General features: G+C 46.3%; 1 protein-coding gene across 2 annotated transcripts in view; it reads right to left on the reverse strand.

The window, feature by feature from the left end:
- LOC146203003 (phospholipase A1-like) overlaps positions 1-20154 on the reverse strand; it is a 28825-nt gene extending 8671 nt beyond the window's left edge. The window contains exons 1-6 of one of the 2 annotated variants that reach the window (XM_084588486.1): positions 20002-20154; positions 12959-13016; positions 10078-10166; positions 4544-4681; positions 2254-2550; positions 1343-1595 (exon numbers count right to left, since the gene is read on the reverse strand). In XM_084588486.1, the coding sequence (XP_084444612.1) occupies positions 1343-1595; positions 2254-2550; positions 4544-4681; positions 10078-10166; positions 12959-12983 (802 nt within the window). In that variant the 5' untranslated portion in view covers positions 12984-13016; positions 20002-20154. Of the gene's footprint in view, positions 1-1342; positions 1596-2253; positions 2551-4543; positions 4682-10077; positions 10167-12958; positions 13017-19180; positions 19455-20001 lie in introns of those variants that run through there. The other variant, XM_084588488.1, reaches the window with a different exon arrangement.
- Positions 20155-25713: the final 5559 nt, after the last annotated feature.

Consider the following 25713-nt stretch of genomic DNA (forward strand, 5'->3'; position numbering starts at 1 on the left):
TGAGGCTACTCTCCTCCCTGTTGCCGAGCGCAAGTTTCTTGACCAACACATATGCTATTTTGATAGTTGGTTCATACATAACTGATACTATCACATTCACTATAATAGAGAACATGCGTGCTGCCTATCAACCTACGTGCTCACTCTGGTAAAATAAAAACAGAGCTGTTCATTCGAAATCGAATTTTATCCGACAGCAACAGATTTATATGAGGAAAAAGAGCTCGAGCAGCACTATAAAGTGAGGACAATGTCGGAGGCAGAATGACAGGACGGGCGCTGTAAAAAGTTAATATAGCATTCGCCCTGCGTTCTCTACACACTCCAGTCTTCAGCTCGCGCTGCTGCTTTCTCTCCAAAACTGCGTTGCCTTCGCACCAGAGTCGACTGCGAATGAACGGCACTATGCTTCTATCCGAGTGATTTGATGGCTTCAAATTAAATCTTATGCTACTATTTTTCAATATTTTGGTAACCAACCAAGCAGGAGACACAATGCTGAACTCGCGATTCGAAACTTGGTTCAGTGCTTGATACACTTCACGGCAGCAGCGAGGCAAGCATTTTTATTAAAGTCGGGCACTGTGTGCCAGAGATCCAAAGGAGCTGACGTACATGCCGAATATCTGGCGAACAGCCTCGAGCTTGTATACGCATCGGTCACAAAAGGGGACGAAGAGAAAACTGTGCTCGAAGCGCTCGCTTGTCTTCGTCCATTTTGCTTCGGGCACGTACATAATTGGACCAAAAGTCTTTCGGCCACAAGCTTTGCTTTTGAGCTGCCACCTCTGAAAACTGAGGTTTGTTGAAACGTCAAAATAAGGTTTTCTCACCTTGTGAAGATTTAGGGCTTGAAAGGGGCCGTAGATGCTGCACTACACGACCGATCAGCAACCAAAAGAATTTTGATCGAGCGCCATTCAAGAACAAACAAACTACTCGAGGCCAACATGTTAAATCAATATAAAGCCACATATTACGCGATGGTAATTCTGGGTCCTCTGCAATTTAAGAGGGCTGTCAGCCTAAAATGACCGGTACTGATGCATGGTTCATGCTATTCATAATCCGAAGAAGCCTGGTAAGCTTGTTTCCGTTTAGGTCTGAAGGAAAAGCCTAATATAGCAGAAGTGCGAAACGTTATGACCACTGCTGTTCGTCTTTCTTTTCCTTTTTTTTTTTTTGCATACACACCTAGCGCACCTAACCACTCTCAAGCAATTGAGAGGCACATGTTGGAACCCGGCCAAAGGGGATAGCCGTACTGTGCGCGGAGCTGAGCCTCTAGGCTAAGGGAGTAGTTTACGCGCACGCTATGCTGAGCGGGCATGCCTATACATACCGGTGATGCGTGGGATGAGCTTTCCCGTGGTCTGCTTGAAGTGGCGGCCGAAAAAGCCGGCCATCTGTCCTCCCAGACTGAAGCCTACGATGTGCACCTGGTCGACGCTGAGCGTGTTTCGGTGCGTCTCAATGAGCCGCTGCACGAGCAGGGACGCCTCGCGGCCCACCAGTGCTGTGTTGCCAGCCGCCTTGATGTAACTCAGCAGCTGCGCACCGCCGCTCCAGTCGACGATTATCACGTTGCAGTCCTCCTGCGATTATGCGATGAAGCGGCGAGGGTAAGCAGTGACGTCTTCGTGACGCTCCGCCCCATTAGTGTTCAGTTCGTGGCTATTGCTCAGTTTAGGCGCCTAAATTTAGACCTTACTAAAGTAAAGGTTTCTCACTATGCCCGACTGATATTTCGAAGGAACTACTCGAAGGCGCCATTTGCGCCTTCCTTCGGACGTCATCGTCGCCGGTGAGAGCGTCAAGACGTCGCAGCGTCGTACACTGATTGTTGGAGGTTCTCTCACACGGCTGGTGCTTCTACTTGGCGTAAACTCACTTTTACAAAAATATTTGCGTTCCCTTAGCTGGATGAACAGGTTGATCGAGGCTCTTAAAAAAAAAAAAAAAAAAAAAAAAAAAGGAACCTCTGGTTTCCGCGCAGTCTCTGGCGCCGAGTACGTACTGTAAAATGTGACAAATGCATCGTTATAGGGAGCTGTCACTTTAATGCAAAGGTGACTTGTCTTCAGGTCGAAGGATAGAGATGTGGCCAGTCCTTCAGATTTATGCTATATTATATCCCATACTTTGGTCTGCTGTCTGCTGCGTATTTCTGCTTACTCTATGCTCGCAGACACACCTCGGAAGCCACGTGCGAGATGAAAATTAATAAAGTATACTGCCGCGTGGCATGCGTACCTCTTCGAGGAAGGCGTCCTTGATGTCCTGGATCCAGCGCACTTTTCCGCTCTCGAGAAAGCCGTGCACGATGAGCTTGAGCGGCTTCCGCTGGTCGAACTGGGGCAGGTGGCCGAGCTTCTTGCTGGGACGGTAGTCGAGTCTCACCGGCGAACGCGGGTTAGAGCGCGAGTACAGCTGGAACTTAGTGTCCACCAAAGACGGATCGCTGGGGAACGAGGTCGGGTGCGTGAGCACGTCCCGGTTGCTGAAGCAGCCCACGAACTCATAGCACACCTGGTCGCTCTTATCGTCGAACTGCGAGAGATCATCGCGCTTTTCGTGAGGGCATTGAACTCGGCGGGCATAGAAAAACAACGGCTGGCATAGCGTGAAGAGGCCGACAAATTAATTGACCGTGGCTTAGCTCAGCTAGGCCAGGATATATGTAGCGAAATCATGTGCGCCTGGCGCTGGGCTGCCTACTCCTCTCCAATCCAAACCTAATATAATACAATCCAGTGTAATCCAATCCAATACTGTCTAATCTAATCCAATCCAAACCAATCCAGTCTAATCAAATCCAGTCCAATCAAGTATAGTTCATTTCAGTGAAATAAAATCCACCCAATCCTGTCCGATTCAATACAAACCTGTCCAATCCAAACCAGTCCACTCGAGTCCAATCCAATACTGTCCAATGCTGAGTACACGCTCGCCCGAAATGCGCCGCTGACTAGCATATCATCATCACTACTATCATCCTCACGCCAGAGAAGGAGAATTAAGATGCGCTACTCACTATGTCTAGCTATGTTGTCGTTGCATTAAAGATGAGACTATTCTTCTTCTGGTTTCTTCTTGATTGCCAGATGGCGCGGTGAGCGCGCGCCGTGCGGCGGTTTCTAGGCAACGGCTCTGTGCCTCCCGCCACGCGAAACTCGTTCGTGGCCAATGCAGCTTTCGCTACAAAACTCGACCAACCCGACCGTCAAAGCGCGTGCGTCATGACTAACGCCAAGTTTCTCCTCCGGCCCGCTAACAGCTGCGACGCTTGTCGGTGGCCTTTACTTGATGCAATAGGGAGCTTTAGAATAAGGGGACCCCATCGGTTAGGGGAATAGGGTAATAGCAGGATGCAAGTGCGCGCCTCCCATTCATTCATCGCAGCATCCTACGCGTGCGCACTGAAACCCCGCAATTACCCCTATCTCCCTAACCGGTTGTGTCCCCCTATTCTAAAACTCCCCAATCACTAGTGTTTGCAAGAGGCCCCAATTTGGCAGCATTTGGAATTAGACAGGAATCCGTCATCACCAGGAGCCATGACTACACCCACTGAAGGGTAAACGCATCTCCCACATTCCTCCAAATAGTTCGGTCCTGTGCCAACTGCATCCATCTAATCCCCGCACAATTCCTAATCTCATCCGCCCGCCTAACTTTCGGCGATCTCCTGCCACGCTTGCCCACAAGGCTAAACAGTATTTGATTGAATATTATTGTGTAATTTGCATTGCATTTTGAGCTGCAGTTATATGTCTGTCTCATGTCTATAGAAAATAACAAACGAAGAAAGACGTCCAGCCTTAATTTTTGTCAGGCCTTCTGCATGATTTTTTTTATGCCATGACATCAGCGTGTTTCTTTCTTTATGAAATTGTTTGCTCCCGTGCTGTCATAAGCGCAGTAAGCGCTGCCACACACACACACACACACACACACACACACACACACACACACACACACACACACACACACACACACACACACACACACACACACACACACACACACACACACACACACACACACACACACACACACACACACACACACACACACACACACACACACACACACACACACACACACACACACACACACACACACACACACACACACACACACACACACACACACACACACACACACACACACACACACACACACACACACACACACACACACACACACACACACACACACACACACACACACACACACACACACACACACACACACACACACACACACACACACACACACACACACACACACACACGCACACACACACACACACACACACACACACACACACACACACACACACACACACACACACACACACACACACACACGCACGCACGCACGCACACACACACACACACACACACGCACGCACGCACGCACGCACGCGCACACGCACACAAAATGGAGAAAGAAAAATAGAAAGAATAAATGACGAGTGTAAATACAACAGCACGTACCCAGTGGTAATAAGCGCACCTTGCGATACGTAGTTGCTCACCTTTGGAAGCAGCTTTTCCGCAAATTGTCCAGGAATGACGGCATCGAAAACTTTAGCCGATGAGTCCAGATAGCGAGCGGCGTCGCCTATCGGTGAGCTCGTTGACAGTTGAGGGTTTTTTTGCAGCTTGGGTTGGAACTGTAGGCACGTCGATTTTGAAAATATAGTATTAGGGTAGGAATTTACTGACTGTCGGTAGTCTCAAATCAGATTACATTCTATTTCGTTTTCTGGCTTGTAGCAAACAAGCTGTCATGAGAAGCTTTCCATTAAAAAAAACAAAAAAAAAACAACAACACATAATTCGCCTAGGAGACGACGTTCACTTATATTTTGTTTGTTATTTTTTATTTATTATTATTTATTATGCCTAGTTGAGGTCAGTAACGATTTCTCAGTTAACGAGACAACGTGCCCACTATAACCTGCTTTGACAGTGATTGTGTGGGGCAGACTGAAACGTAAGTAGGTATAAACTGAAACACGAAAATTCGTTTTTGTTTATGTCTTATTGCTCTAGTCGGTAATGTAACGTCAAATGGTAATCAGAAATCAAATACACGACCCTTAAGGTTAAGACGTGAACCATTTCGTCAGCCCCCGCGGATAAATGATACACAAAGTACAGTTTGTCCAGGTTTACTCACATCGTTTCGCTTTAAAAATTGTGTCCGCAGAGCGTTACTTTCAGCTTCATGCTGTATTGGTTAGCATGTAAACGTAGCAATCTGGACAGAGTAACGTGGGACGCACGGCCAGATGGCTTGAAGCGCCGGAGGAGGGCAATGAATTAACACGGGTGCAATGTGAAACTCATAATGTTCGCTCGTTTACTTGGGGCCATGAGCTAGTTATTAAGGAACAGAAAAACAAAGTTATAACACATGTCTGTGTTTTCCTGCTTCATCTTCTCAAATGACCATTTGATACTACAGAGCCTGTTAGCGATACAGGCGTTAGCGTTGGCGGTGCAGGTGGGGCTTATTATTTTTTAATTATTTTATGGCAGCCCCAACCTACTCAATGACACTGAAAGGAACCCGTCGAGTATGAGTTGAGTATTATTATATTATACTGATAATGTGCCCTTGCGCAATAATATCAGCAGATTTTTGCCTGTCGTCGGGTTTACTCGTACGAGAGTGCTGTATGTTAAGCGGCCCACTTTGTTCGCCGTCCGTACTAATTTGCGCCTGGGCCCTCGTGATCAAACAGGCTATATAGTGCGTAGTCCGAACGTAGTATTGGATATTTCTTCATTACTTGCAAATTTCCTAACTTAGAATGAATTACATAATTAATCTAGGTGGTTGTTGACTCCTTCATGACGCTACAAGCTACGCTTTGTTCTTTTTTGTTTAGTTTTTTTAGAAGCGGGGTATAGAGAATAAAGAAGACATTTTTTTGACCGCTAAACTGTTCAGTTTGTTAATTTCATCAAGCGGATCCAGGTGTTCAAGCGCAGAATCAACACAAGTAAGACCTCATTTAACCAGCAGTGTGCATCAGAAACTGTCAGTGACGCGCGTGTGCGGCCGCAGCAGAAGTCTGCCTCCTGCTTCTGTGGCTGAAGTTGCCAGTCGTTTTTGTCAAAGTCAGAAACAAAGGTTATAACTCAGAAAGAAAAGATGTGTTGCTCTCACAGAACAGCTGCAATTCTGTGTCCACTAGACCAGGATTCTACAGACAGCAGCTGCTCAGCTGCTTCACTCATTAAATCTTGAGACAAGGCCGCGAGCTTGGGATCGGCACACTTCATTGACAATGCAAAGGCGCACTGCTTATATGTGATGACGAGTCTTCTATAAGAGCCGTCTCGGAAAGAGTACTGCTGATGTTAAAGTTAACGCTTGTGCGGCAGTTTTGGGCCATTGTTTGAAGTAAACGCGTAGAGAAGTGCAGGTATTAGTATTACAGCATAGAATGTGCGTTTTATGCTACACTTTAAGTAAGGATTTTAACGAGACCCATAACGAGACCCGAGGTAGTACATCGTAGCGGCGGGGGTAGGGTTTCAGCTTAAATGAACCGGATAAATCCAGTTAACTGATAATGACTATATTAAGTGTAGCTTTTTATCAATGACTTTGGTATTTCATTGAGCATGCGTCCGAGTTAGATTTCACCGCGTGGTCCGGCAAACCTTGATAAAAAAAAAACAACAACAAAAAAAAAACAGGGGTAAAGATGGGTAACAGTCAGGTTACGAAGAGCTTCACGCTGCACGGACATAGACAGTCACACAAGCACAGAGGGCGTGCACACTTATTACGACCTGTAAGGCATCTCGTTTCTCCGAGGGCTGAAAGAGAACGGGAAGCAGCAGCGAACAAAGAGAGGAAGGAAGGTTTGCCACACCGCTAGCAGCGTTCTCGAGGGCAGGAACGACAGCCGACGAAAGGAGCGAAACGCATTACCCTGAACAGAACAAAAGACGACACAAGACAACACGGGTTACAGACAAAACAACAGACACAAACAACACAGGTCGGAAAAAACAAGACGACACAAGACAACACGGGTTACAGACAGAACAACAGACACAAACAACACAGGTCGGTGGGGTTTTTGAGATAAAAAAGGGGGGGGGGGGTGTAGCCGTGTGCGATTCTGGAGGATGCGCGCAGGGCGCCGCTGTCTTCGAAACGATGGATGTGAAATACGCTAATCCACGGCCGGACTGAATGCAGCGAAGAGCGTGCGCCGCTGCATTTAGTCCGGCCGTGGCTAATCATGGCTGACTCCGAAATCACTGCGACCATAACCCGCTACCAGGGTTCGCGGTTATCCTGCCACTGCTGACGGGTGCTTCGCTCGTAGGTGCTTATATAGAATAAAGTGACGGGGCTTGCCTAGCACTAGCAAATAATCGAAACGATGAAAACAATGCTTTTTGTTTTTCCTCGGTAAGCCATACCCACACATTGCAGTTACGAACTTGTGGAATGAGACTATACTCACGCGACACAAAAAGTTCGGCAAAGAACCTGCGTACTGTCATTTTGTCTGCGTGTGTAAAGAGAGAGAGAAAGAGAGAGAGAGAAAAAAAAAAGAAACTGCAACTCGCCCGGACTGATCGAGGACTCTTATCCTGGGATTGTGTAGATTAACTTATGCGTGTAGGCAGCTTTTTCTGGATACTTGTTTCAATGATTTAACACGCATTATGTTATCTGAATAATGTCATCTTTTGCTAGGGCTTAAAAAGAAACAATCTGACTAAACTTGCACCTCGAGTGTCTCGATCGTCTAGTGAGTGGAACAGTGCACTTAGGACTACGTCGAACGCGATTGCTTCGAATTATCGCAGTAATTTTGGCTGTTTCGCATCTGGGAGGATGATTCGTTGGTTGTCTGGAAGTGAAACTGATCTGAATAAAATCATGCCTGACTTTGGCGTGAACTAGAATGTTCGCGTGCCTTGCGAGGTCTCCTTGAGGTCTCGTTCATAAAGGCGACATAGGACTCGCAACTAAGCATGCTCAGAGCCTGCTATCTAATTTTGGCGTTGAGAAGAAACCACGGACCAGGTAATTCCTCTTAGCAAGAACGCGTGCTCAGGATGGGAGGTGTAGGGTTTCCAAATCCCGAAGGGAAGAAGCGAGACCATTTCAAAATGGAGTCTCGCTCATATCACCACCATCGCATGGCCCGTTGTTCTTAGCGAAAGCAGAAATGGGCAGTGTGCTTTTCATTGCTCTTCCTTCAATGCTTTTACGGGGTGATAATGGCTGTGCTGAAAGGGAAGGACCTAAGGAGGAATTCCGCAACCATAGTGTTTTAATGTCAAAATTTTAAACTGTGTCCTTGATCGCCTTTGCGAACGAGCATCAATAGAGCACCGGGGGGCACTCACGCCACATCGCACTTTCCCCTTTCCAGCCCACTTGGTTGGTTCAAGAAATTGACCCGTTTTTATAAATTCTTCCTTTAGTTTTTCATTCTAACAGTGCGTCAAAGCACACTGTGGACGATGTGCACTCAGAGTGTTTCGGAGTTTTCAAATCTCTTCTTTTTCTGCCTTCAAAGTAAGAAAGAAAAGAGTCAAACTAATTAGTTCAGGCTTATCATTCGGTTTGCGTTTCTGGAAGCATAAGTAGTAAATAATTAAGGTAGATAAATAAGCATAAACAAAAGTATTTGTCCGAAATCATGCACCCGCTGTCCACTCGTCCACAAGAAGAGTACACATTAGGAAGAGTACACATGTTCACCAGCGCTAACAGAGAGCGAGGGGAAGGTACCGGGGCCGAACAATGGTCTCCCGATATTTTTCTTTCTATTAGTGCGCGAAAATATGCCCCTCCCCCTTTTTCTTCAGTTTCTTTTCTTCTCTTTTTGAAGGAGACTTTGTGCCCGAGCAACAACCGTTCTCGGATAATGCTGTGCAAGAGATCGCTGTTGGAACTCATTTAGTGAATCTGCTTGTGGCGCCAGCCATCTCTGCACTACCGGGAGTGGTTATTCAATCACCACAATTTTACAGCAAGAGCAGGTGTTGAAAAGTCTATCACTCTGCAGGTTTGAATGAAATTAATTTGATGCGAGCAAACGGATGTAACTCCCCTTATGACACATGTACCTTAAAAATAAAGACGGCTGTCTAATTTCATGCCTTTTTGACGAATAGCAAGTACACAACGGAGTTATAGATATATTTTAGAAATCGCGTTTTCTGCCCGCTTTCTGCGGCAGTAAAAAGAAGACGCGGAAGATGCCGGAAGTCTGGCAATGGCGAGCAGCGAATCGCCGCTCCCGGTACAGTGTACTCCCGGTACGAACGCACATACCGCTATACCGACCGACGAGCAGAGGTTCACTAGATGCGAGAAGTGGCCACCCTGTGTCATTAGCGCAAATAACATGATACGCGTCACGGTGTCCTCGCGTTTTCAGTTCCTCTGATCGCTACTACTAAAGCCCATCGATAATGTGAAAAAAAAAAAGGAAGAAAGAAAGGGACTTTTCTTTTTAGGGACACTAGAGCTTAGCTACGACCAGCGTACAAACGAACGCTTTCCGCGTATTCCTTTTCATCGAATGGCGCATGCAGTCATCTTCTCTTCGCTTTGAGTAGCAGTCATTACGTACAGTGCTAATGAATGCGGAGCTATCGCTTTCGCGCCCGCCGCACGTGAGAAGCACGTTTTTCCAGTAGTGATTGTCAGTAACACTCTAGGATAAGGTAACCAAACGGGCTACATGTACTGTTTTTGTATGGTCTACTTGTAGAAGTAAGGTGCTGTAGAACACTATATCCATGCACGTATTACCTCAAGGGACCGCCTTCCTATACTTATTTCCATTGGTCGTACTGAACGAATTCCTTCAGGTGCTTTCTTTAGCGACTATACCCTTATTCAACTTGAGCCAATATGCTCCGCACACTTGCACGCTCCTCGCAAGGATCTCCTAAGAGCTCTCTCTGCTGGCGCTGGTGAAAATGATCATTGCGTGTCTCTTATTTTGAGATGATGCTCGGCAAGGAACGCAGTATTCCCATGACCACAGTCGGGAATCTCCGGAAGCCGTACCAGGGCTCCTACTCCAAACGGCGACTCTTGGGGCGCTGCGTTCGCCAACAGTGCGCCCGCGGAGAGAAATGCCGCCAGGGCCACCAACACTGCACGCAGAAAGGGGATGAAGGATGGGAAAGAGAGAGAGAGAGAGAGAAGCCATTTTATGACGCAGTTCTTCAAACAAAGCGCAGAAAAACTACCTTTCTACGTTGGCTTGCGCCAATACTACATCGGTCACGAAAGGCAGGAACGCGTTTGATAACGGCAAAGCTTCGAGTTTGTCTTTTATCCTAACTCCAAAGAACAAAGTAGTCGTTCGGCTGGACTCAAAAAGTGCAGAGAAACCTCAGTGAGCGTGCCGGATAACCGGAATTCCCAAGGTCGTGGATGCGATCCCTGCCGCGGCGGCGATATTTCGATCGCGGCGACATAAAGAACCGCCTGTGTGCTTAGCGTTGCCAGAGCACTTAAAAAAAAAAAAAAAAAAAAAAAAAAAAAACATAATTGTTGAAATTCGGCCGGAGCCCTCTCGAGTCCAGCTTTCTTGGGCGTAACAATTATAAAGATGTTAATGTAAATGGCCCAATAATCCGATTAGAAGGAAAATTTAACCTTTAAAGTCAGTCCGTCGCTCCCAGTGAGTAGTAAGGCTGTCGTAGAAAGTAAGTAGCTTGTTATTGCTTCCTAAAACTACTTCCCGCGGAAGAATGCGCTTGCCTAGAATTTTCGAATATGACTACGGCATCCCGAGTGGCCCGAGTGGCACTGCGGCCCTTCAGAGCTCCACCACCCAAAATACCGAGTCGCTTTGGGGCCTCGAGTGTTATATCATACTACCATATACGACTGCCACAATCCTACGGGGTTACGGGTTCGAACTCGTTTCACCCTAAGCGAAATGAAAAAAAGAAAAAGAAAGAAAGATATGAAGAGAGAGAAAAAGTTCGTACATTGAGATTTCGGAGCAAAATAAAGAATGCACGTTAAACAAGGCGACAATGTACCTAAATTATAATTCGGAGCCTTCTGCAGCGTACCTTACAGTCGAAAGCGCAGCTTTGGAATAAATAAATAAATAAATAAATAAATAAATAAATAAATAAATAAATAAATAAATAAATAAATAAATAAATCTCTTGATAACTGAAACAAAGAAACCGATGTCTGTTTTTCGCGGATGGCTACAGCGTCCTGCAGTTCGAATCACAGTGTTTATACCTGTATATGGTTTGTTATGCAGGGAGCAGTTGAATTACAGCCGCGTTTAACGTTTCTGGGCGCTCCCATGGCTGCCTGCAACTACATGTTCGCAGGAAGGATAATCCAACACCACCATGGCCGGATTTGCAACTCCAGTCCAGCCTAGACACTGCTGACGATAAGCGCGTTTTGAGCTTCCGGACGTCTGCGACCTGTCTCAGATATGAATTCTTGTCCCGTGAGCCCGTCCTGGCAGGAAGCTTCCGTTCTGTTTACTCACGGCACATATTTGTTTCTTTTTGTTTCGGCTGCCGGTTGTATGCCTCGCTTCACAAGTGCAGGTAGCGCGACAGCCTCGCCGTAGGTGTGACGTTTTATCACCGCGATGACTTCCACCTCGCGTTTCTGCTGCTGCGAGTCCTCCTGAGCAGGAAGCTGCGCCAGCATGAACTTCAACGAGATATAGCTCCTCCTTTCTAGACAACCGGATCTCTGTCTGGGCCGCTTCCTTAGTGCGCGCTCAGGAATCAGCAGTGTTGCAATGGTAACGGCAGATTTTTTCTTTCTCGATAGTTTCGTATAACGCACGGAAAGAAAAGAAAGTGAATGATACTTCAGTGCAGCCTCCAGCTTCTAGAGCTTATATTTCCTGATATATCGCATGGGAAGAGTTCTACGCAAATCTATTTCGTGCGCGCTTTCAATTAAAGCGTCGTTTCGCACCTTATCTTCTGGTGCGAGCAGTCTGAATTCGACCCTTTTTAGTTGCTTTTACAAGAGGCACTATTCTGGCGCGATATATATATATATATATATACATATATATATATATATATATATATATATATATATATATATATATATTGCGCATATTTTTTGCGCACACGACAAGCGCACTTCGTCTTCGGTTGTTCAGGCACATGGCGCCATTACGTCCTGGCTTTATTATTGAATTATTCACTTTTCAAGTGTAAGCTTAATAAAGAGCAGCCTTTCAGAAGAAGTATATCGACAAATGTTTACGGACTGACGGCGCGTTCTCAAATAAACACTTCTGCAACCACGTGAGATGAACGCGTACGGTCGTACTGTACTGGTGGCCCGCGAGAAACATGGTGAAAGTAGTGACGTAAAGGCGGTTCTTTCAGCTTTTCCCTATTTTCCGATATAGCAATATATATCATCAACGTAAGCTGAGAGATAAAGAATTGATCATAGTAATTTGAGTCTTATCCGACAGCCCTGATGGAGATATGTAAACGTAAGTTTCCATTCTTCTTATTCGTCAGTGTACCGCAAATACCCTACAATTTAACATAGGTATTCCCGTGGCATTCTAATTCAAGATTTATAGCAGGATCCTACAAGGATTCTGCAAGACACTGCTGTGTATGCGCAAATGATTCTAGTTTGTAGGGAAAGTCGTAAATGATCCGAGAACAGCTGTTATATGTGCCTCTAAGATTTGAATCGTTATTTCAAGTTTTCAATTATTCCCCGAAGGAAACTTAATTTTACTAATGCCTCGTAGTGGCCTTTGTGTAGGTACTTGATTAGGCGTATTTGCGCCTCGAGTGTCGTCTTAATTACAATGCAGAGCAGCAGAGTGCTATAGGGACGCTCTTGTGAAAATGTGCAGCGAAATTTCCCACTATGTATCTCCCATCCGGTTACAAAAGTTGAGTAGTGCACTTACCGCCCGTCCGACAATGTAACACCATGTTTTAGGTTCTTCTTATTCCAAAACAGAGCACCTGGAAGACGAAGGAAACAAATAGAAACAGCAACAACAACTAAGCACCAAGCTCTAAAACAATCAAGCAAATAAACGTGTGCCGATTAGGCGGAAGCCGCGAGTGCCTGTTCAGACAAGGGCGACCGCGTATTTTTAACCGCTGGGCTTCTGAAATGGCAAAATCAGGTACTTATACGCACGTGTAAGGCAGTTAATTAGGAAACTAGAGAGGACACGAACGTCACGCTGTTAAAGAAGGAATAGATGTATTTATTGAAAGGAAAAGGCAGAGAGGTTGGTCGAAATAATTCAAATCTGGCCTGCTACTCTGCACTGGGGAAGGGGAAGGAAAGAAGAAAGAAGGTCATGATGGGTGACGATGTGAGAGAAGGCATATGAAATACATATACAGACACAGTAGCTTGTTTTACAAGCGCGAATCAAGTCCGCTGGCGCACAAAAAAACGGCAAAGAGCACGCACTGCCTGGACACCCTTCCCCTTGTCCTGCCAAGCGCCCAGCAGCAGTTCCTCCGACAGGTGCCTCTTGTCTAAACGCCTCAAGGAAGCGGCTAGAACACTTCTTTCGCGCGCATACGCTGGGCACACCAATAATATATGGTCCACAGTCTCTGGGATGCCACATGTTGAACATTCCGGCGAGTCCATCTGTCCAATTAAATGTAAGTACTTGTGCGTGAAAGCCACGTTTAAACGAAGTCTATGTAGTAAGCATGCCTGATGACGCGGAGTATCACGTGGAACATAAAATTTTAATGTTTGATCGAGCCTTCTTAGACGAATGTGTCGGAAATGGCCGAAACCGTCTACGCAGAAAACAGTATATAGTGCGTTTTCACTTTGCATGCTTTATTATTTTTTGCTCCGAAGCTTAGGAAAATTTTGTATTCTGGCCACGAGGCGTCTTTCGGGTGAAGGCACGTTGGGCGCATGGGGCAGCGATGTGAGCGATAAGCCCGTCGCGTGATTTTCGCGTGGTATTCGTAACGAATGCACCTAGCCGCGCTTAATGGCCGAGGATGGCCTGACCGCTTCTTGCAGTCTGGAGTAAATTGGATAACACCAATGCTGCGAAAGAGACACGTGGCAGATACAGTCACACGTGCGACGAAAGAAAAAAAAAAAGATTTTTTTTTTCTCTCATCCTTTATTCAGACCACGGAGAGAATGCTCATGTGGCGACTGGTGCTCCGCAGCGCAATAAGAAGGCAGTTGGGACATCAAACAGTGGAAAGAGGATTAAAGAATGTCTTAGGATAAAGGAGATTTTGGATAGCGAAAACAAAAATGTACTCTTAATGGTGGCTGTATAATTAGAAATGAGTGGCGAAAACATCTATGCATGATTTTGTTCGTGTGACGAATGCCAGTTTATGCAGAGGTCAACAGGATTTTTCCCCCTCTTACTGTAACTGCCGGCTGGACGCTTGCGGGGGATGTTCGATTTTTTATCTCTCTCTTTATATATATATATATATATATATATATATATATATATATATATATATATATATATATATATATATATATGTGACGATAAAAACGTTCAATGCGTTATAGCGACCGTTCTCGGCGCGTAGTCTTCAGGCGTCCAGGTCAATGCTGCGCAAGTAAATGGAATCAAAAGAAGCTCCTGGCAATCGAGAAGTCGATTCTCATTTCATCATTTTCGATTAAAGAAAGCACAAAACCACACAAACAAAAGCGCCCGTGCGGCGCAATCGGAAATTCCGATTCAGTGCTTGTAGCTATGAAAGCCTTGTAAACGTACTTTGCGCTGAACTACATTCAGACAGTTGCTTACGTAATCAAATGCATTGGTAACCGGCTATTTCTTTAATATTCAGAGTGGCAGAAGAAATATGCTGTCTGAGATATAGAAACTGCCGAACCCATCCGAATTCATCGCTCACGAACGCCCTGGTGCCAGGGGCAAGGTGGTTTGCCGCGGTGCCGAGGCCTTAGGCTGTAACTCGCTATTCTCACAGCATTTTGTTCTAATACTTGCTCAATTCGGTGCTTAACGAGCTGAAGGGTCCTTGTTATCGCAGATGACTGAAGAAGCTTCTTGAAGTGCGGGAAGAGAGAATGATAACTTCAGCCAGACAACCTGTGTCCGGAGACTACGCGCATTGTTCTGTGGCGCGTTTCATTTATCTTTCGCGGTACCGTTGAAACTGTTGCCTCACCCCAGAAATATGCTATACTCGCATAGCTTGACAACCCTGACTCGCATCTTGGGCCATCACGCATACAACGGAGCGAAAACTACACTCGTATAAGTTGCGAGGTCACATTTTTCTTTCACGCTCTCTTTTCTTTTTTTATTTTTTTTTTTTTTTGGGGGGGGGGATATTTTGAACAATGACATTATGCCTTGTCATCCCTTCCGCTCCTCTTGTGGTCATCGTGTTGACACACTGTGCGTCGTTAGTTGCGATATTCAAACAGCGTCGCTCTTCCACCATTTTTCGCTTTGCTGACCAAAAAATCCGGCTTCTTTAGACGAACACTGGAACGCTCAACGGCTTCGCAATCTGGCCCTTATCTGGAAGTTTTGTTCCGCATAACACTCTTTAAACTTCCATAATGCTGGCGTGATATTAGCAACGTTCTGTTTTTTTTTTTTTTTTTTTTTTTTTTTTTTTTTTTTACGTTCCGTTCTTGTTTGTATGTCTAAGTCGCAGTCCCTGTACTAAGCAATAATTTCTTTTTTATGGAGGGGGAGGGGGGTATAAAAGGGGGACGTAGCCGAAATGTCCTTTGCAGTTTGCACCAGTTGATCAGTGAGCTTTTGCTCCTCATGTAGCTTCCATCAGACAGGAAAAAAAAAAAAGAAAGATATTTATCACCCCCCACAGAAAACGTCTTGTTTTGACTTTGTGGAATGCTTCAAAATGCACCAAAGCGCCCCAAATGGGCCACTTCATTCCTTGACTTTCATAGTAACTGTATAGCGATGACGCTTATCACCATATTTCTTAGTAAATCAGAACATATGTCTATTATCTAATAGTTTTCACAATTAAAGGGCTTATACTACCAAATTAATAACGATTAGCGCCTCCTGAGCGCAACCGTGAGGCTACAGGAAAGTCGCCAAGTCTATCTAAATGAAAAGAGAATCGAAAACACTGTATCAGGTGCTTCTAGTAGCGACTCACCCTTCGCACGATACGTTGCGCTGTAAGAGCAATGAGAAATAAGGCCCGCGTGCATAAAGGTGAGAATAATATCCCCAGGTGGTGGAAATTACTCCGCAGCTCTCCACTACGGCTACTCTTTCCCTCTTTCCACTTTCACTCCCATCTTCCTCCTTTTCCTTACGGCGCGGTTCAGGTGTCCACAGAAACAAGTGTGACAGATACTGCGCTTTAACTTTCCTGTGAACCAATTATTATTATTGTTACTACTACTATACGGACGCGGAGTCCATTTCCGGTACTGGCTGGCGTTATTTGCTTGAATTGTTGGAAAGTACTATTCCAGAGGTTTCGAACCGTGAATAGGAGTTTGCGAACCATTCCCTCGTAAGTACGCATAAGATGACCTCTGGTGGCCTTGAGACGTACAAACAAACACTGCATCATTACGCAAGGACCTGGGGAACGTAAATAACTTTTGATGTGAAACCCACTTGATGGCTTCAGCCTTGGGCACCCAAGAATTACAAGGTAAATCGTCTTGTTTTGCCATAAGATATAAGAAGAAAACACATTGTGAATATTGCCGGCAGTTATGGTATTTATTCCTGCACCCCATCTTTTGTGGTCACGGCTTCGCTCGACCGCAAGTGAAACTCTGAGAATGCGTGACTTAGTCGCCATAGCCAATGGCATCCACACGAAATGTGGCCTGTAAGCTGCGCGTACATGGGTTGAGCCGAGCGAAGGATCATGAAACAGAAGAAATGATGACGCATGGTGACAATAATTGTGATCGTGGTAATAATTTATATTTCAGAGAAAATCTTACTCGTTCGCACGATCAGTGGAAACACCAAGGTTGGGTCAAAGGAGATAAGGAACCGAGAGTTTTATCATCCTCTGTTCAGCAAAAGTTACGTTGATTCTCGTCAACAATGTTTTCGGACACAGCTAATTATATACTTTTGGGATTAAGGCGACGATTCTTGCTCACTTTCTGGTAAAGGCCACCGAACTTTTTAAAGTATTGGAATGGGATTCGACAATAGTGCGCCCGTTTAACTGATCGCGTGGTGGGAGAATATTTTATTCGCTTATTGAGGCGAATCGGTAGTGAGGCAGGGGGTCGAGCAAATGGGTATGTGTGTGGTAAACGGTAGACGGTCAATGTTCTAAATGTCGAATCAACTATGCTGCGGCTAATTGGCGCGTGCTGACTTCAAAAGCAAAGACAGTTAGGCGCTGCTACAGCCAATACACTAACCGTTCATCTCATGTTCGTACGAAGGCAGACCGTGTCTCTTGGCTGATCACTCAATCATGATTGGTGGTGAGGACGTAAAAGGAGACACTGAAGAAGATTGCGCCATCGATTCTGATAGATGTGTAATAAATTCTTGCATGGATGCGACTGCAGCACATTATTTAAATGTTCCGAAACGTCTCAGTTACCTTCCATCTCATTTTAAATGTGACAGCTGTCATATCGAGGTCGCCCTGTTTTGTCTTCCATCGTGATTGTATTTTTGTGCAACATACCGTCTCTTTGTCACTTGGAGGGTTCCCGCGAAAAAAGCAGTGTGTGGCGATGTCTACCCGAAGTCTCGCGGGAAACGGTAATGGCGTTTGGTGACTCAATTTTCTTTCTTTTTTTTTTTCACTTTGGGCAAAATACGCCTGTCAGCTGCCGCGTTAAGCTGCCCAACATGCTTTTGGAGTCCAATTTAGCAGATTTTAATTAGATAAGACGCGGATGTGGCCGCGGTGCTGTATCGTTGCCCCCGCTTGCCTTGCTGGTGGCGAGGCACAACTGAACAAAATTTTCAAAAACAGCCTCAGTGAAAGTTGCCAAAGTGTTGTACAATCACCAGTGAATGTTCACAAGATGCGTTTCTTCGGGCACTACTCTATGGCAATGCTGACTTCATATGGCCTCGTTTTGCTATTCTGGCGGATGGGGCACGCACGTGTCCTCCTACTTGCAGCCATCTCGGGCGACTGGCTTTGCTTTACGGTGACGGAATATTTTTCCTCGCTCAGACACGTCCGACAAAGTTTTATTGTGTTACTGTGACAGTGTTTGTACATGCCACGTAGAAAACAGTTCAGTAAAATCGGAAGCATAGTGCGGGCAATGTCTTCGCGCTTTCCGCCTCCGGTATTACCTTCATAAGAAGGCAAGGGCTGCGAAATTTCACCCATACTCTTGACGGTGAGATCATATGGATCATTGACTTGGTTGTTAAGTGCTCAAATTCCGCTGCCATCAGTGGGATGGCTATTAAATGAGTTTGTGTGAAGGTGTTCTGCAAGGTTACCAATTCAACCCACTACCTATGCAGTTCGTAGCTCCTTGAAGTAGAAAGGGAACCTTATCGGAACGGAATATTGGCGGTGCACCCAGAGAGGTTATGTTTTTTGGCAATTTCGGTACATTGGCTTCCATTTGAGCCGATTATATATGCTGAGTATATAAATGTTTTTCTTACGTGCTGAGTTAACTCAGAGACATTGTTCATGGTTCCACAAATAATAGAAAGAAAGATCGAGGTAAAAGTTTGCCTGATAGGTCGAATACGGATAACACAGTAAAAATGCAAGTGCAAAAAACGCGCAGCGTAATATCGGAGAAATAAAAATAGAAGAAATAACAGCGAGCATCAAGTAATGAACGACAGACAAATAACAGCTTCAGAAATACGCGAGGAAGCTCGGAAGATTCTTCTATTTTTAACCTTACCTTCATTTTCTTCATTTATTTGCTTGCGAACTCACAATTCTGAAACACAATCCGACTGCCTCTATGAATTCCGAAGCACATTTACCAGCTCAGCTGCATAAGGCATGCGGACTAGCGAAAAGGCTAGGCTAATTATTTGCCCCACCTTCCGCTTGCAACGCTGGTAAATATGGTTCATAGTTCACGAAAATGAGCCGCAATTAATTGCTTTTTGCTTTTTCTCATCTTTCTTTTGCAATTCGGAGAAAAAAGAAAGCGAAACATTATCGAAACTTACCACGCAAATATATCGCTCTTTGGTGGCGCGCGAATTCACCCGTTCGTCTTCGCCGTGCTACTGCTAATGGAACGCAGTCGTATAAATCCTCTGCTCCCTCAAGTTTGCCTTCCCTCTCTACGCAATCATATGGCGCTGTAGAGAGCGAAGTATTCGACGGGAGACCCACCCGGGGTGCTGAAGAACTATAGAGCTATGGTTCGCCTGTTGGGGCTCCCGGACTGGTGGAGAACACGAGTGTGCAACTGGTACCTCCCGTTCACATGATACGTGCGGCGCCACTGACCGTAAGCTTCCTTCCTTCTGGCTTAAGTACTGAGCAGCAAGAAGCGAAAGGAAAAAAAAAAAAAAAAAGAAACCAAAGCGTACTGCGTAACGAGCGAAACGAGATAGAAAAAAAAAAAAAGGAATAAAGAGGACAGGAAATCGAGAGCTTTGTACGTGCCATACCTTAGAGGCACGATGCAGCTTTTGTCGTCTTGGCTGATTGACTATTCGCTGTGGAAAAGTTAGAGAGAGTCACTAGCAAGGACAATCTCAGGGCAGAGCTAGAAGACAAGTTGCACCGTACATGCGAATTATTCGCGAGTCATTCTCCGCAAGGTTGTATTTCACGCGAGTAATCTGAGCGACGCGTATTAATCGAAAGAATACCGTGTCACAAGTCTCTTGCAGAGTCCGCCTAGGAGGCGCACCATAGCCAAAATCGAGATAATAATATTTAATGTAGCCCAGAAAGAATAGGAAAAAGGCAAAGCTTCGCGCAATGTCGGTCGCGAAACGGAGTAGAACGCGATGTAGATGCATCGAATGCAGCTTACCAAGAGAGACGTTGTCGCTCGTAAGAGGTGAAGACTGAATGTTCCACAAGTGACGGATACACTCCTTTGATTATCCCTCCTTTGCGCACTCGGTCATATCCCTTCGGTAGTGGCCCACCGCTCTCACCCTGTATGACGACTATGAAGGTACCAGTCGCTCTCTCTCTCTATTTTCTCTTCGTTCCTGCCCTTTCTCTCACCCCTTCTTTTTTCTCTTTCTTTGCGATTCGGAATCGAAGGGCAGGTGAAGCTGAGGGCAGATTACTTCACGCTGGCTTCATTTCCTCCTATCTGGGAACATTGAGGAAAGATTAAAATGTGGCAGCTCTCCCAGATACGGGCGAGGGTGTGTCCGGACTGAAAGGGGTGCGGAACGCTTTCCCGCCGCGCCGGTGTGCGCTTTACGAGGACAGATTTGAGATGGCCCCCACAGTCCTTGGTGCCACTGATCTCCCGGAGAAATGATCGAAGGAGCGAAGGCAGAGAAATGACAATAATAAAAAAAAAAAGCGCGCCGGTCATCGCGTGGCGCAGCGTTTGATTACGTGTGCCGCTATAAGGTTACGGCAATCTGTTGATCTCTTAACAGCTCGGTAGTTGGCAAGCGCTAACCAACGGTACTAACCTGTTGCGCGAAGAGTTCTTGGGCTTTGGAGATGCTCTAGTTTCGTGCCGCCAGTAAAACTTTCGCTCGTTTCCCGCAAATTTTCCTCTTAAAGCAGCTCATTTCTTTAGAAGTACCACGGACACATGCAGCGCGAGAGGTGAAAAAGAAAGCCAAATAATTGAGAATTTTTTTTCTGGTCCTGATTTCTCTTTTCTGCCAAGAAGCGAGGAATAGGGCGTAATATTTAGGAGAGAGAGAGGGGGGGGGGAGAGATGGAGTTAGAGAGAAACAGAATAAAAGGAAAGGAGGTAGGCAATGCCTGGTAGGCTACCCTACACGTGGGGAGGGGAACCAGGGGAGAAAAAGGAAAGAAAAAGCGCCAATGAAAGGAGTATGTCACATGTCCGGAGATCTATAGTAGATGGGGGAAAGTCTAGAACTCAACTCCGAGTCCTTTAAAAACTAAAGGAGCGCCTTCACTGCTTTCCTTTCTGATGAAGAAGTCATTCAAATGCCCAAAATCTTGGCTTGTGTAAGCGGGCGAGAGTACAAGAGGCGGAGTGTAGCAGCCAGGAAGGCACGCTCACGCTCAAACTGAGGGCAGTCACAATAATTAGGACTTCCTACTGGCTTTAGATCCTGGTAAAAGAAGTACTTAGGTTTTCGATTCTCTACTATTTATCTCTCGGTTCAGTCCAGTCACAAAGCCGAGGACAAAGGAAACTGATCATTATCCTCTCGACGCCTTGAAAAGCTAGCATGGTACAAGCGTATCACTCTGTTTTAGAAGCTGTATGATATGTACTTCTATATAGTGTATAGTATGATATGATATGTTATGTTGTGTTATGTTATGTTATGTTATGGTGTGATGTGGTGTGGTATGGTATGGTATGGTATGGTATGGTATGGTATGGTATGGTATGGTATGGTATGGTATGGTGTGGTGTGGTGTGGTGTGGTGCGGTGTGGTGTGGTGTGGTGTGGAGCGGTAGTGTATGACATGGTATACGGCATGGTACCATACGCGATGCTATAATGTGCTTAATGCCCCAAAGCAGCACTTTGGTTACAATAGAGACGCTAGGGGCTCCGGGATAATTTCTTCCACCTAAGATTGTTTAACGTCCTCTGACGTCGCAAAACATGCAAAACAGGCACGTCGGATTTAGTTGCGTGTACTTATTATTGAAGGACATCCGAGGGCAACCAGTAAAAATTTCGAGCCCGTTAAGAGAACAAAACAAAGGAACCAGTTCTACTGATTTGGTATTTAACATTCGACCTGTTCATATTGCATTCTTTGAGGGGAACACAACAGTTATCAAAACGCCCTCTATTCTTACTAAAAACAACAACAACAAAAAAAAAAAAACAAACAAACCCTGCCGCATTCGCTTATTCTGCGCACAGGTACATTTTGGTGCATGCGCCCCAGTTTTCATGAGAGGCGCTCTGTTATTTATGTCCTTGTTGTTAGCACCTTCTGTTGTTTTGGTTTCGCGTTTTTTTTTTTTCGCATTCAGGAAGGGAAGTAGTTAATGCTTTTTACGTTTAAAGGCAACTGTGAGGGCTTTCAAGGAGGCTTGAAGGTTCCGGTTTTATTTCCCTCACCCGGGGCTCTTAGCGACTGACGAGCAGCTCGACCATGCATAAAGAGAAGGAAAATGATTATCTTGAATGAATATTACTCCGGAATAGCTCTAACGAGTCTTATTTCCTGACGAAGACAGATAAGCTGAGAGAATGAAATTAGCCAGTTCGACTATGAAATAGGCTGTTTTGAGTCAAAGTACCGGGCCAGACTAGGAAGGTTTGAATAATTGGGAAATCCTTTATGTATGACTGTTATCAGGGTATGAAAGAGACGAAAGCAAGTCCACTTGTCGAAAACTTGTCTCGGATTGCGAAACGAGGCTACCTCTCTACCCTTGTTCGGTGCTCTTTCATACTGTGTAGCCATCTTCTTTCTCTCGTTCTACCCTGTTATCGTAGCAGCTTTCGCAGTAGGGCAGCCGACGATGATCTGGATATAGCTCAGTTAGTCGTGAGGAGTGAGTAAGTACGGGCTGTTCGTAGCGCAAAAGAAGGGGTCGAAAGAACAGATCGAGCATATGTCCACTACCATGCTGTGCCCTCCTCCATGTCCAGGTTACCCATATCTCGTCACTTCAGTCAACCCTTTCATGACCAGCGCGGACCCTTGTCACTTTCTAACCACCGTTCCTGCTCCCGGACCAGTAACCGCCTGCGTAGTTCTCGCAGATTGCTTCTCTTCTGGTATCAACGAAATTTGCAGCACCGCGCCTGCCAGTTCACTTCCACATGCAGCTAGCTAGTCGAGAAACACGACTCGAGATCTCTGACAGGGCATATGTGGCCCCACTCTTCATCCCGAACGCCTTTTCGGACCGGATTTTTGGCCTGTGGCTTGTCCAGATCGAGCATATGTCCACTACCATGCAGTGCCCTCCTCCATGTCCAGGTTACCCATATCTCGCCACTTCAGTCAACCCTTTCATGACCAGCGCGGACCCTTGTCACTTTCTAACCACCGTTCCTGCTCCCGGACCAGTAACCGCCTGCGTAGTTCTCGCAGATTGCTTCTCTTCTGGTATCAACGAAATTTGCAGCACCGCGCCCGCCAGTTCACTTCCACATGCAGCTAGCTAGTCGAGAAACACGACTCGAGATCTCTGACAGGGCATATGTGACCCCACTCTTCATCCCGAACGCCTTTTCGGACCGGATTTTCGGCCTGCGGCTTGTCATGCATATAGGGGCCGAGGTCACGGTCCTGACTCCTACCAAGGCTGGCCACACGCTCCGTGCGGCGAATTCAGCCTCCCGCGGCATGTGTCTGCGTTCCCTCACTCGCGACCCTGTACTGCGGTGCCCGTTTTGTTTGATCTTCATCATAGCCGGCGTCCTTCAGCATATCCTTGACTCCAGCTCTATGGCCTACAATACCTCATATACAGGTTGATGCGCTTTTTCATCACCAGCGTGACGTCGGCCGTCACTTGCGCTGGAATTCGTATTCTCATTTCACCACGACCGTACGCCAAGATCCCAGAGGACTTTCCTAAAGTTGCCAGGCCTTGCAACTTCAACCAGCCACTCAAGCACAGCGTGATTCACCACACTATCGCTCGTGGTTCACCTGCCCCTCCACGATGGTTCACTGGTTAGGGCGCTCGACCTCTGTGTCCAGGATGCGGGATCGACTCACAGCTGCAGCGGCCGCTTTTCGACGGAGGCGAGAAGCAAGAAGTCCGTGTGCTGTGCGATGTCAGTGCATGTTAAAGAAGCCCAGGTGGTCGAAATGCCCGGAGCCCTCCACTACGGCGTCTCTCATAGTCTGGGTTGCTTTCGGATGTTAAACCCCGCTAACCAAACCATTCGGTTTACTCCGTCGTAGCACGTCAGCGCCGCCTCTTCGGCGAGCGTCTGATGGTTGTTAAGCGCGAGTTTGATCATATGCTCAAGCTTTATCATAGGCCATGCTCAAGCTATGTATCCTATACCTTCCTCTAGAACTTGGGCCCCACATTTGCATTTCGTGTACAATAATTAAACTGGTACGTGCCATAGCGTTCATGTTGTGTACCGTGCACTCAAGCCTACAGATTTCAGTACAGGCACCCGTTCAACACATTCAAGATTTCAATGTCAGCTTGGAAAGTGGCAAGGCCTTTAGCAAAGTGGACCTTGTCAAAGCATACCCCCGAATCCCCGCTGAGCCTGTCGATATCCTGAAGATGGCTATCACTGAGCTGTTCAGACTGTTCGAGTAGTACATATACGTATACCTTGTGAAATACGCAACACATCAATGATTTTACTCATAAATCGCAGAGGTGACTTGCGGACTCCCTGCCTTATCCACCTACATTGACAAGGTCCTCGTTGGGAGTTCCATCTTCTAAGATCCCGAGCGTCACCTCATCGAACCGTTTAATCGCCTTCACCATGCTGTCCACGCTAAAAAGGTGTCTTCGGGTCCTCCGTGCTCGAGTTCACGGGCTCCTGCATCCCGGAGTTGTGAGTTTGTACTTTGCCTTCTCAGAAAACACCCAGGGCGCGAAATACTTCCCAGCACCCACTCTGCAAGTTGCATGTGTCCATGACCCTGGCGACGTTCTTACAGTTCTACTGTTCAGAGATCTTTCAATCATTTACCGACCTTCTACACAATTACTCACCAATTACTGAATCTCGAAGCTCAAACCGCTTTCTCGACTGCTAAACAAGCTATCGAAGATGCAGTGCGGTTGCTCCGCCCAAAGACTGATTGCCCACTCGCATCGCGGTAAATTCTCCCAGCGTGGTTATCGGCGGTGTCCTTTAGCAGCAAATTGAAGCCGAGTGGCAGGTACTGGGTTTCTGTCATCGTAAGCTCCAATCTATAGACACCCGCTCCTCAGTCGAGAGCCCGTCGCTATCTAATCCACCACATAGTTCTTGGAGGGCCAGAAATTTTACTTCCTCACGAACTCTAAGACCCTGGTATATGAGTTTGATGTTAGCTCCTCGAAGTCCGTCGCGTGAGAACTTATATATCGAAGCCTATGTCTATCACGTAAAAGGCACCGAAAATGAGGCAGCTGACGCACTTTCTCGCATAACCTCCCTCAACACTTCACCATCCATCGTAGACTAGGAACGTCTGGCCAGAGTGTAGTTTTCAGACCCTGAGCTGCAAGGGCTGCGCGGTCATCCCCCCCCCCTTCCTCTCTGCAGCTTGTGCCTCACTCGTCTGGGCCCAGATCATTTGGGTGCGACATGCCAGCGGCTCTATTTCACCTTTTCACTCCTGGTTTCTTCCGTCGGGCTGTTTTTCACGCACTTAATAATATGAACCTTCTTAATATGAGCCACCCAGCTCCTCGTAACACTGTGGTATATACGAATGTTTATCACGTTTTTATAAGGCGAGGTGCTGTAAAGGCGCTCTTACACCTACCTCCGGGGCCTGTACCGTGTCCTCTACAAGACGACCAAGCTTGCAACCTTACCAATGAATGGCCGCGAATAGGTCGCCACGTTGGATTGCCTCAGGCTGGCCTACCTCAAGACGTCTTCACGGATGTCACCGGCGTATC

This window comes from Amblyomma maculatum, chromosome 1 (assembly GCF_055883805.1).
Source record: "Amblyomma maculatum isolate TAMU_Amacu chromosome 1, ASM5588380v1, whole genome shotgun sequence".
NCBI classification, from domain to species: domain Eukaryota; kingdom Metazoa; phylum Arthropoda; class Arachnida; order Ixodida; family Ixodidae; genus Amblyomma; species Amblyomma maculatum.